The 12,333-nt window shown below is 56.4% G+C and overlaps 4 protein-coding genes across 4 annotated transcripts; 2 read left to right on the forward strand and 2 right to left on the reverse strand.

The window, feature by feature from the left end:
• Positions 1-198: 198 nt before the first annotated feature.
• P168DRAFT_248340 (uncharacterized protein) lies at positions 199-2,939 on the reverse strand. The gene is made up of 2 exons (XM_024834116.1): positions 2,881-2,939; positions 199-2,686 (listed from the first exon to the last, which is right to left on the reverse strand). Exons 1-2 carry the CDS (start codon positions 2,913-2,915, stop codon positions 508-510), a joined length of 2,214 nt encoding a protein of 737 aa, XP_024695838.1. The 5' UTR covers positions 2,916-2,939; the 3' UTR covers positions 199-507.
• A 363-nt stretch (positions 2,940-3,302) lies between these two features.
• Positions 3,303-8,537, forward strand: cpcC (putative protein kinase (Gcn2); the record flags this gene model as incomplete). Its single annotated transcript, XM_024839258.1, has 7 exons — positions 3,303-3,533; positions 3,586-5,501; positions 5,541-5,616; positions 5,672-6,001; positions 6,052-7,054; positions 7,106-7,536; positions 7,610-8,537. The coding sequence occupies 7 exons, from the start codon at positions 3,303-3,305 to the stop codon at positions 8,360-8,362; spliced, it is 4,740 nt and encodes a 1,579-aa protein (XP_024695839.1). The 3' UTR covers positions 8,363-8,537.
• Positions 8,538-8,779: 242 nt separating this feature from the next.
• On the reverse strand, positions 8,780-10,078 carry cwc2 (active spliceosome conformation promoter CWC2; the record flags this gene model as incomplete). The annotated part of the gene is made up of 2 exons (XM_024833264.1): positions 8,780-9,328; positions 9,422-10,078. 2 exons carry the CDS (start codon positions 10,076-10,078, stop codon positions 8,780-8,782), a joined length of 1,206 nt encoding a protein of 401 aa, XP_024695840.1.
• A 244-nt stretch (positions 10,079-10,322) lies between these two features.
• P168DRAFT_287735 (putative GTP binding protein (Gtp1)) lies at positions 10,323-12,309 on the forward strand. Its single transcript, XM_024836640.1, has 10 exons — positions 10,323-10,523; positions 10,591-10,619; positions 10,687-10,701; positions 10,769-10,793; positions 10,853-11,171; positions 11,244-11,353; positions 11,411-11,556; positions 11,623-11,680; positions 11,749-11,913; positions 12,032-12,309. Exons 1-10 carry the CDS (start codon positions 10,495-10,497, stop codon positions 12,237-12,239), a joined length of 1,104 nt encoding a protein of 367 aa, XP_024695841.1. The 5' UTR covers positions 10,323-10,494; the 3' UTR covers positions 12,240-12,309.
• Positions 12,310-12,333: the final 24 nt, after the last annotated feature.

Genomic DNA, 12,333 nt, shown 5'->3' on the forward strand with positions numbered 1-12,333 from the left:
GCATTGGTGGGTAGCGACACCAACTATTGACGACCACGTCGGAGAGAGAAGTGGCTAGAGGATGTCATCTATAACCAACCACATATAATCTAGTAAATCAGAACTTGTTCATGTTTAGATACGTAAAGAGTCAGGCCTATCGACTGGGACGGTAATATAAAAAAGAATGTTAATTAAATAATGAACGAACGACTGAACATTGCATTGCAATTCTGTAGATGATTGATCGCCATCATTCAGAATGCTATCCTGTTTCTTCATCTCGGGGGTATAACGAAATTATAATGCAGCTAATAAGTAGTAATCCAGGAGACAAGGTAGAGATAGACAGACAGGCAAGAAAGAAGAAAGAGAAAGCAAAGGGCTAGAATCAACGTGGAAAGAAAACAAGCCAGCGATACATAGTCGTATGTGGGACAACGCCAGTCACAATTAAGGAAAAAAACAAATGAAAGAAAAACAAATGAATCAAGACCTAATCACTAACTGACCCCCCATGGCCGGTAGTTAATGACTGTATGTGCGTATATTTTCCTTCCCCTCGCTTTTGCCCTTCCGGCTGTCGTCCTTCCGTTTGAGACGTGCCTGTGCTGCGAGCATGCGCTCGGCTGGGATCGAGTCTCGTTGGACGGTGGCGAGGCTTTGCCGTCTGCGGGCGCGCTCTGCGCCGGTGTGGGCGTCTGGGAGCGCGGACACGGCGTCGAGGCTGTACTTGACTGGGGAGCGGCGGCGGGTGCGCAGACGGTCGTGGCGGATTTGGTGGCGGTTGTCTGTATCTAGGGATGCGAGGTGGTGGGCGAGCGCGGTCATGGACGTGTGGGAGGGGCGGTAGGAGCGGTAGCTGTCGAGGTCGTGTTTGTGTTTGGCTGTGTCGGCCGTGGCGTGGTGCGAGGTCGGTTTGAGGGATGGGTAGTCTGGGGGTGAGGAGGGTGGTAGGGCGGCGATGTTGGATTCTTCGTGGTAATGGCCCCCGTTTGGCTTCAACGGGGACTCCCCCGCGAAGGAATACGGGCGCTCGCCACGCGTCTCCAGGCCTAGTGTTTGGGCCGCTCGTCGCAGCTCTAACTCGCCGAGGGAGTTGCGCGCGTGTTGGTGCGAGCGCTGGCCCTTGGCTGCGCGCGGACTCGGACTCGGAGGCTCATCTATCTCCTCGGTCTCGTCGTATTGTGGCTCCCGCTGGGGGCTGGTCTGCCCAAAGTCGAACATCTGGACTCCTGTGTGGCCTTTTCGCGGGCTCTCCGAGTAGCGATTCGCTCGGGCGCGGAGCTCAGGCAGTCGCTCGATGGTGGCCACCTTGAGCTTTAGTAGATCGATTTGCTCCAGCATCTGCCGGCGTTCGTCATTGAAGGACTGCTTGAGGTCTTCCTCTGTCTCGCGGCGTTGCTGCGACGCGGTCTTCAGGCGTTCCCGGTACTCCTGGATCCGCGTCTCCAGTTTGGCCTCCCGCTGTCGCAGTTTCGCTTCCTTCTCCTTGCGCCGGCCCTCGTACTTGGTCATCTCCTGCTTGACGCGTGCGAGGGTCTGCTTGAGGTTGGTGTTCTCCTTCTCCAACTCCGATGCCTTCCGCTCCGAGCTCCGCGCGAGGTCCTTGAGCTGGCTGAAGTCAGTATCCTGGCGCTTCATCTCGGTAATCCTCGCGTTGGCCTGACCCAGTGCCTGCTGGGTCTTGCGGAGCTGCTGATCCGCCGCGTCGGGCGCGTTCTTGGGTTCGACTGCGTTCGTCGCGTCGTCCGCGTCCGCGTCCACACCCACGACCCCGTGCTGCTCGAGGAGTTTGCGCAGTAAGCCGACCCGGTGCTTGTATTGCAGCGCGAGCGCCGTCTGCTTGGTGAGGTCCTGCACCAGCTTCTCCTTGTCGGCGTTGGTGTTCTCCTCCACCATGGTCGACGCCAGTTGCGTCACGTGACGTTCCATGTCGGCGACCTTGACTTCCTCCTCCTTCAGCTTGTCCGACAACCGCAGGGCTTCGGCATCCTTCTTCCGCGCGTATTGTTTGGCGGCGGACCGGTACTGGATGAGCTTCCTGATCTCGCGCGTGGTTTTGTTGCGATAGCTGTCGAACTCGGCCTTCCAGTACTTGCCCGACTGGGAACGGGGCTCGTCGAGATTGATCGTGTCGTCGTTATTCTCCTCTGGCGATGCGGCAGTGGGAGCCTTGGTTACCGGTTGGGATGGAGGCTGTTCGGTGCGGGAATAAGTCGATTCCACCGACCTGGCGGTTTGTTCGCGAGAATCCAGGAGGGCTTGCGTGAGCTTGCTCCGCGGTTTGCCTTTACTATCCACGGACCACTGGCTACTCAGCGGTCCCGTTGTGCTCGCCGGAGTCTGGGGTTTGTCCCGCTCTTCTCGTCTGCGTTCGTTGTCGACCACTCCATCCCCAAACGAGACCGTTTTCCGACGGTTCGACGCCGTCCCCGGCGTGACCAGAATACTCTTTGTCGGGGACAACATGTTGTTTACTGCGGGGCCAGCATCGGTTTTCGTAGACGGTTGGAGCGTAGGCGGCTTCAGTACATCGCTGTCGTTTCGCGAGCGATCGATGGGCAGAGATTTTGGCTTTGGTGTCTTCTCGTCGTCGTCCTCTCCGGGAGTACCAAACAGAGCGCTCTTAAAGGCGCGAATAGCAAAGACGGGCGCAGGGGTCTCGGGGGGTTCGCCGACCTGAGATTTATCTCCTGGCGACCGAGAAACCATCCTCAGTTAGCACTCGACCGTCGCTGACAGCCTCCAACATTCACGATAAAACAAGGGAGAGAAGGGATGACTTGTTGATGCAGCACTATTGGTGACGGGGGGAGAAGTGGAGAGCGTAGGTGGACGCGCCGCAAAGGCGCAAAAGCTCCCCGAGTGGGGAACAAACACAACACAAACATACCAGCGGTTTGGTCGTTCGGGCCCGAGATCCACTCTAGCATGATGACTGGAGAGAGCCGAAACCACGAGGAAACAGAGCGATCAGCCAGGCGAGGCGACGATTGGGTAGAAGGAAGCAGAGGATTGACACAGGATTGACGTGGCCATCGTCAACACCCCAGCCTGAGGCCGCTTTGTTGATGGCCGGATTAACCATCGGGCCGGGTCTATCATCTCCAACTCTATCTTGATCTCTTTCTTCCACTTCTCTTCTCTTCTGACTTCCTTCCTCAATACACTCCCTTCTTAACTACTACTGATAGTGAAAATGTCCCCTTCGGAGATATAGAGGGCTGCAGCTTCGGCTGCATCTTTGTCACCGCGTCCCCTTATGGCAAAGATCCATCACGATTCAATTCCACACCGCCCAAATTCCACCACGCCCCGCTATGCCTCACAAGCACAAGAAGAACCACCATGCCCCCAAAACTGCCTCCCCTAGGGCGGAGAAGAAGAAAGCTGCTTCTCCATCCCAGCTACAGCCCCCCGCGGATCCTTTCACCGCGCCCGTAGTCGCCCCCACCAATTACCAGGAGATCCACCAGAACGAGGTGGACGCTCTCCGATCCATATATGGCGATGACTTTGAGGAAGTCCAGCACCGGCGCTCAGCCTGGCAGGTAGGCCCGAATTCTCGGTCCCTGTTGCGATTCACACTGATGGGCCCCGTAGCAATCGTCCGAAGTAGCCTTTAAACTGCACCTCCGATCCTCCGCCAACCCCGACGTGCGAGCCGAGCTCCTAGTCGAGTTGCCAACGACGTACCCCAAAACCGTCCCGAACCTGTCCGTCGAGAACCTGGAGAAATTGCGGCAACGGGCCCGGGTACGGATTCAGGACATTTGTCGGACGAAACCGAAGACCCTCCTCGGGGCGGAGATGATCTACGAGATCGCCGTCGCCATCCAGGATGTCCTCGAAGACGTCGCAGAAGCCCAGGCCCAGGACAAGGATCTCCCCAGCTTGGAGGAGGAGCGCATGGAGCAGGAAGCCGCGGCCAACGAGCGCGCTGAGCAGGAAAAGCAGGAGGAGATCCGCAAACAAGAGGCCGCCTCCGCGGAGGAGGAACGGGCCCTCCAGCTGTTGTTGGAAGATCGCGAGCGCACCAAGGCCCGCATCTCCCGGCGGAAAAGTCGGACGGGCTCCCTCGGGGTCCAGGAAGCTGTTGAAAACCTGCCGGACGCCATCTCGTTTGACCCCCCGGTGGTCCTGAGCAGTGCCGTCGAAGGCCCCTTGGTCTTCCAGGTCGTCTACGGGAAGACCCTGCTGAAGAGTACGCCAGGGAAGGCGACCTTTGCGGTCCGGCCCGTGGTGTCGGGAAATCGGCCCGGTGCACCGCTGTTGGTGTTGAAGGAGATCGCCCTAGACGAGAAGGGGCAGGAGCCGTTACTATTTCGGGAACGGATGCGCACGAGCGAGGACCGGCTGGAGAACCTGAGGCGACTGCGCCATCCAAATATCGTTCATTTCGTCGGTCTGAAGATCCAACGACCCCTGGACGTGGCGGAGTCGCCGGACCATACCTGGACTGTCCATGTTCTCCTGGAACACGCCAACAAGGGGTCCTTAAACGAGTTCCTCGACATGGTGGGGACAGTGCCCGTGGAGATGCTCCGGAGTTGGACGATCCAGCTCCTCGAAGCGCTGGAGTTCTACCATCGGAGTGGACTGGTCCATGGCAACATCCATTGCGGCCGCATCTTCCTGTTCCGGAATCCCACGGGGAGCACGGTCGTCAAACTGCAATCGAGCATCGAAGAGGCGCTGCCCGAGTCCGGAGCCCCCCATCGACCGCTAACGACATCCAAGTCCCCGTTCTGGCTGCCCCCCGAGCTGACCCAGGGGAGCGCGCCGCTCACTACCAAGACGGACGTTTGGGACCTGGGCATCGCCTTCCTGCAGATGGCCTTTGGGCAGGATGTCCTCCAACGGTATACCTCGGTCGATGCACTGATGGGCTCCCTCAGTCTCTCCCTGCCGCTGCAAGATCTCCTCCATGAGATCTTCCGACCCGATCCGAGGAAGCGGCCGACGGCCTTCCAGCTACAGCCGTCGGAGTTTTTCCGGGTCGATTTGCCGTTGGTGGTCCGGACGAGTGCCTCCAACTCCATCTCGCTCCCGAGGCGCCCGCGTCTGGACTCATCGGGGGCCCTAGCAACCTTCTCGCGATACCACCAAGATTTCGATGAAGCCGGTCGTCTGGGCAAGGGGGGCTTCGGTCAGGTCGTCAAGGCGCGGAATAAGCTTGACGGTCGATTCTACGCGGTAAAGAAGATTTCGCACAAATCGGCGGCGGCCTTGAAGGATACGCTCTCCGAGATCATGCTGCTCTCGCGACTCAACCATCCCTACGTCGTCCGCTACTACACCGCATGGCTGGAGCAGGACTACACCGCCGATGAGCACGCCCTCTCCTCCACCGAAGGGGACTCGTTTCGCAGCGACGAGTCCCACGAGTTCGGCTACAGCACCCCCGGCCTGGACTTTATTAGTTCGAGCGGTTACCCGAAAATCGAGTTTGGCTCCGACAGCGAGGAGGAACACAACGAGCCCATGTCACCAGGGGCGAAGGCCGAAAGCCCCGACACGTACCATGCCACTGAGAGCAGCACCGGGCGGGAACTGAGTCGGGTCCGATCGGGCTCCCTGAGTCGTCCCATTCTCACCACCCTATATATTCAGATGGAGTATTGCGAGAAGCACGTGAGTGGACCTTCCATGCCACCCACCCCCCTAGAATTCTGCTAATCGTACACAGACCCTCCGGGATCTCATCCGAAATGGCCTGTATGATGACGTCGAACGGTCGTGGCGGTTGTTCCGACAGATCTTAGATGGACTAAGTCACATCCATTCCCACGGGATCATCCACCGCGACCTCAAGCCCGACAACATCTTCATTGACGTCGCCAACAACCCCCGGATCGGTGATTTCGGTCTCGCGACCAGCGGGCAGTTTACCACCGCCGTGCGCTCCTCCGATGCGGCTGAGTTCGAGGGAAATCTCACCCGGAGTTTGGGCACGACGTATTACGTGTCACCAGAGATGAAGTCAGGCTTCACAGGACACTACACGGAGAAGGTCGACGTAAGTACCGGGCGACAGTGACACGGAACAATGGACGCTGACCAGTGCAGATGTTCTCTTTGGGAGTTATCTTCTTTGAAATGTGCCACCCTCTCCCGACCGGCATGGAACGGGATCAGACGTTGCGAGAGATTCGAGAGAAGGACCATACGCTCCCGCCCACTTTCCAATACTCGGAAAAGGTGGTCCAGGGCCAGATCATCGAATCGCTATTGAAACACAACCCGAACGAGCGCCCGTCGGCTTCGGAGCTGCTCCATAGTGGTCAGATCCCCTTGCAGGTCGAAGAGGAGACATTCCGGCGTGCCATTGTACACTTGCTCTCCAACCCCAATTCCCCGGACTACAAAAAGATCCTGTCGGCCATCTTCTCTCAGTCGCCCAAGAAGTTTGAGGACATGGCCTGGGACATGGACTCGCGGGGAGCGCCGGCGGCGAACGAATTGCTCGTCCAGGGTCTCGTGAAACAGCGCCTCACAGCGATCTTTCGCCGACACGGCGCCGTCGAAACGACGCGGCAAATGCTGTTTCCTCGTTCTCAGCACTACCATAACGGGGCCGTGCGGTTGCTGGATTCGTCGGGTAACCTCCTTCAGCTGCCCTTTGACCTGACCCTGCCCAATGCTCGGGCGATTCCCCGACAAGACCCGTCCCTGGAGAAGTCATTTACGTTTGGCACCGTGTATCGTGAGATGTCCCACGGCGGCGAGCCGCGCACGCACAAAGAAGTCGATTTCGATATCATGTCGCCAAACGCCCTAGATCTGTCCTTGAAGGAGGCAGAAGTGATCAAGGTGCTCGACGAGATCATCGAAGAGTTCCCTCCGTTACGTCTAGCCTCAATGTGCTTTCTCATCAACCACTCTGATTTGCTCCAGCTCATCATGGAGTTCTGCCGCATTACTCCGTCCCAAGTACCCCTGGTGAAGGAAATCATGAGCAAGTTGAACGTTGGGAAGTGGAATATGCAAAAGATCAGGAGCGAGCTTCGCTCTCCTTCGATCGGCATCGCTTCGACCTCGTTGGACGATCTTGCCCGCTTCGACTTCCGAGGTTTGTTTACCCCTCCCACTCTCTTGAACGGCCGTTGACTAACTCTGGTAGACTCTCCCAAACAAACACAGAAGCGACTTCGGGCGATCATGGAAGGCACCCCGTTTGCCGAGCGGCTGGCGCCCATCTTCACCCGTATCAACCTACTAGTGACGTACCTGCAAGGTTTTGAGGTGAAACGGAAGGTGTACGTCAGTCCCCTGGGGAGTCTCAACGACAAGTTTTACCGTGGCCGCATACTGTTCCAGTGTGTCTTCGACAACAAGCGACGGGATGTCTTCGCAGCCGGTGGTCGATATGACTCGTTGGTTCAAGAGTTTACTCCCAAGCTGCTCGGCAGTAGCCCTCAAACACATGCCGTGGGCTTCAATCTGAGCTGGGACCGGCTCAGCTCGGCCATGGTTGAATTTCTTAGGGCGCCCACGAAGACCCCGTCCAAGCATCCTGAAACGGATGCTGGCGTCTTCTGGAGGACCAGACGGGTGAGTCTTTACACATTTAACCTTCTTGTTTTTTTTTTTTTTTTTCTGTAGCCCGGTCACTAACATACACCAGTGTGATGTGCTTGTTGCCAGCTTTGACGCCACCGTGCTGCGCACACTAGGCGTCAAGATCGTGCAGGACATGTGGGCAAATGATATCAGCGCCGAGCTCGCCGTCGATGCGCTCTCCCTCGAAGACCTTCTGAGCAAGTACCGCGACCACAACCACGGTTGGATCGTGATCGCCAAGCAAGACAGCCTGGAGCGGGGCTTCAAAGTGCGCTGTCTCCTGCCATGGGAAGAGTTCGACATCAGGAGCCCGGAGCTAGTCCCCTGGCTACGAAACGAGATCTGGGCACGCAATCACCGCGACGGCTCAGTAGATTCCCGACAAGTCCGACCACTCATCCAAGCGGACGTCAGCGGCGGGGCGAGCGAGCGCGCCAACGACGTGCGCATCCTCCTCTCCCAGCACCGCAGCAAGAAGACCAACCGGCGAAACATCGTCGAATCCGCACTGGTCCGCTCACGAGAGGTCATGGAACACGCGCTGAACGGGCCCATCGCCGCCATCGACACCCGCGACGATCTCCTCGAAGCCATCCGCGACACGCGCCTGTCAGACCCAGACAGCTGGCGCACGGTCATCCAGAACGCGCCGCTGACGGAGCGCAAGTACCTCAGCCAGGTGCACGAGCTGATGATCGACCTCGCCAACGAGGGTCGTGCCCGTGACGGGGCGGATCACTACAGCAACGCCTTCATCTACAACTACCGTACAGGCTCTTGCCTGTACTACGATTTGGGGGGTGCAAATAATCAATGATGATCTAGATATATATATACATAACTAGATGTACGGAGTCATGTGTTATGCCTGTCATGTGTGGAATGTTTATGTTTTTCATTTTGTTTCATTGCATCGCATTCTGATTTGAGTTATCTGGTCGATTTTTTGAATTCTCCTCTCCGAGTTCCATAGCCAATATCATAGCAAATATACCCTCTCGCATGCCGATATAACTACCTACTTATTTATATATATTCCTGCGTAAGGACAACAAAACACCTGCAAAGCAAGACCAAATCTAAAGCGATGAATATGATATGATAAAAGGTATCTCTGTTATTGTACAGGCCAGATGCAAAACATGACAGTAATGAATATAATCGATGAAAAAAAAGGAAGAACACCCCAAATCAACCCGACTTAAATCAAATCAAAAACTGGAAGAAAAGAAAACTAATCACTATCATCATCACTCCCGTAGCCCACTAATGGCCCGGATGGAGCCTTGGCCGCTTGCGTGGTGATATTGCCCCCGGCCATGCTTTGTAACGCGGCCACTGTCGAACTGTTGAAGATCCCTCCTCCACCACCAGTCACCTGCCCCTGTGCAGCGGGAGCAGGGGTATCATAAGCAGCAGCAGATGACGAAGCACCCTCAAGCATAAGCTGCTCAGCAGGAGCCTCAAGCTGCGCGGTCTGCTCCGACCCCTCCAGCGCCTTGGTCCGCGTATACCAGATCTCATCTGACGGCTCGTAACCCTGCAGACCGAACGAGCCCTCGATCTTCCGCCGCTTCTTGGCCTCGGGGTCCTTGCCCTCTAGCTCGGCGACGTAATCGGCTGGGAGGGCCCTTCGCACGGCCTCGGCGGCTTGCTCTTCTAGACGGCGGGCTTCGCGCTTTTGCGCGAGTGGGTTCGGGTCGACGGTTGCCCAGCGAACGTTGAGGATCTCGCTGTGGTCGAGACTTTGGTGGGCCATGGCTTCTTTGGCGAATTCGGCGTTCTATTGGGGGTTAGTATACGCTAGTATAGGGACAGACATGGCATGGCATTCCCAGAAAGGTGCAGGGGCAGCCAAGGGGAGGAAGAAACTCACGGCTGTGTTGGTATAAGTGACGAACGCCACTCCCCGCGCAGTTAAGACACGGATGCGATCAATTTGCCCCCACTCCTGGAAATGGCGCGACACGACCTCCTCGATATCATCCGAGACGTGGATACGACCCACGTACAGCGTGCGATTCTGGCGCGTAAACGACCCCACACCGCCCATGTCATCTCTGTAGTCACTGAACTTGTCGCGTCCAAAACAGTCAACGTTGGGGTTGAAGAGGTCATGCAGCGTCGGCAGACGATGCAGATACTCGCACTCGTGGCCCTTGTGGCAGACGCCGCGCGCGAAGAACAGACAGAAGTAGGACCCCGTGACCTTGTCGGCCCGCGTGTATCCGCTGTCTTTGGCGATGTTGCAGCGGCCCTCGGCGGCGTGCTTGGATAGGTACTTGTCTTCGCGGTCGCCGCCGGACCACTTGTTGTACCAGATGTTGAAGATGGTGCCGGTTTGCGGGGGCGGTTCGGACTTGACGGTCGCTGGGTCGATCTGCGGCCGGGCGGGACGACGCTTGCGGCGGATGATCTTTTTGGTCTTCTTCACGGCGACGGTGCTGTCGCCTTCTTGCTCTGGTTCTTGGGATTGCTGGTCGGTAGTTGTTGTTGTGAGGGCGTTTTCGTCGGTGGCGGTCTGTTGGTCCATGACCGGAGTCGGGGAGGGCTCTGTGGCCGCTGGGGCGTCGACGACTGCCGTGTCCGCCATTGTGAAAAGATGAAGATCTCTGTGGCGAGGATAGGAAAATTGGAGATGTGTGATGGACGAAGGATACTTTTTGACGATTGAGGATTCGCATCTCGGAGGTCGGTGATTACATAATGGCTGCCGGTCTTGGCATCGACGATTTTGATTTGATATGAGATTCTTATCGCCAGTCCTCAGCCCAGCTATTGAAGCTTGTTGCACATCATCCCTGGAGAGCTTCTTTTTTACTGTTCTCTGCTATAGTGATATAGAGCGTCTGCGAAAATAGCCGGGCCTCCCTCTCCGATCGCGTTCCTTTCTTCGTTACCCCGACTCCCTCCCGTTGTTGCAGAGTCCGCGGGGCTCCCACCGACAAGATGGTGAACATCACGGAGAAGATCAAGGAGTACGTCTGGCGTGGAGTCTGCTGCCGGGGGTTCCTTAAGTTGAGTGCAGAGCTAACATACTTCCAGGATTGAGGATGAGATGCGCAGGACGCAGAGTAAGTCCATTTGTTCTCCCCGCAACTGCCATCCGCCGAAGAATGCCCCGCGCTAACAATCCGATAGAGAACAAGGCCACAGGTACGACCACCTCCACTCCCCCGTTATACCCCTGAATATATTCGATTCTGACGTGTTTCGCCTGCAGAATACCATCTGGGTCTGCTGAAAGGGTACCTCGCCTTTCTTCCTCGTATTTCCCGCACCCCGACTTCGACTAACAGACGGACAGAAAGCTCGCCCGACTGCGCGCCCAGCTCCTGGAACCTACGGGTGGCTCAGGCGGCGGTGGCTCCGGATTCGATGTCAGCAAGAGCGGCGACGCGCGAGTGGCCCTGGTTGGGTTTCCCTCCGTAGGAAAGTCCACCTTCCTGGGCCAGATCACGCGGACCAAGGCCGAAACCGCGGCCTACGCGTTCACCACGTTGACGGCTATCCCTGGTGTGTTGGAGTACGGGGGTGCCGAGATCCAGATTCTGGATTTGCCTGGTATTATCGAGGGGGCTTCTGAGGGTAAGGGGCGAGGGCGGCAGGTTATCTCGGCTGCGAAGGTACATCATCTCTCCCTTTGTCTGTCCAGGACCGATCAATGGATGTTGAGAACCTAACCTCACGGTGGATAGACAAGTGACTTGATCATGATGGTCCTCGACGCCACGAAAAAAGCAGAGCAACGTGCTCTTCTAGAGGCGGAATTGGACGCCGTGGGAATTCGGCTGAACAAGGACCCTCCGTATGTTCCCCCCTCCTCGCCTCTCCTCTCCCGGTGGTGGATGAACTGACCGAACAGAAACATCTACTTGAAACAAAAAAAAGCGGGCGGCATCAAAACCACCTTCCAGACACCGCCCAAGTACCTCGACGAGAGGATGATCTTCAACGTGCTCAAAGACTACAAGATCTTGAACTGCGAGGTGCTGGTTCGAGACGAGGATGGTACCTAATTCTTTTTTTTTTCTTCCTTATTGTCACAACTGCAAGCAAATACTAAGTGACTCGCAGCCACAATCGACGACTTCATCGACGTGATCATGAAAGACCACCGGAAATACATTCGCTGGTAAGCCATCTTCTATCAATCACCCACCATAAACCCAACAAGAATCAAACTCATATAATGAATGGCAGCCTCTACGTCTACAACAAAATCGACAGCGTCAGCCTCGACTTCCTGGACCAGCTCGCCCGCGAACCCTACACAGCCGTCATGAGCTGCGAGCTCAACCTCGGCGTGCAAGACGTCGTAGACCGCCTGTGGAAGGAACTCCGTTTGATTCGGATTTACACGAAGCGGTTCGTCTCCTTCATCCCACCTTCCTTTCCCATCCCTCCACTCTAGCTATCTAGCTATCTACTCGCCACAAACATAAAGGAAAAAGAAAGAGATATATATATGCTAAATATCCAACAGAAAAGGCGACGATCCCGATTTCTCGGAAGCCCTCATCGTCCGGCACAACTCGACTATCGAAGACGTGTGCGACCAGGTGCATCGCACGCTGAAGGACTCGTTCAAGTATGCGATGGTGTGGGGGGCTAGTGCGCGCCATGTGCCGCAGCGGGTGGGACTGAGCCATCCTGTGGCGGATGAGGATGTTGTGTCTATTGTGGCGAAATGAATGGAATAATTAGTTATTTTTTGCTATGCTATTGTATCTTTGAGCGGTAGAGATAGGATGTCTATGATATGGTATGGTATTACTTGTGTTCTAC

The sequence above is a fragment of the Aspergillus campestris genome, assembly GCF_002847485.1.
Source record: "Aspergillus campestris IBT 28561 chromosome Unknown P168scaffold_2, whole genome shotgun sequence".
Lineage (NCBI taxonomy): Eukaryota > Fungi > Ascomycota > Eurotiomycetes > Eurotiales > Aspergillaceae > Aspergillus > Aspergillus campestris.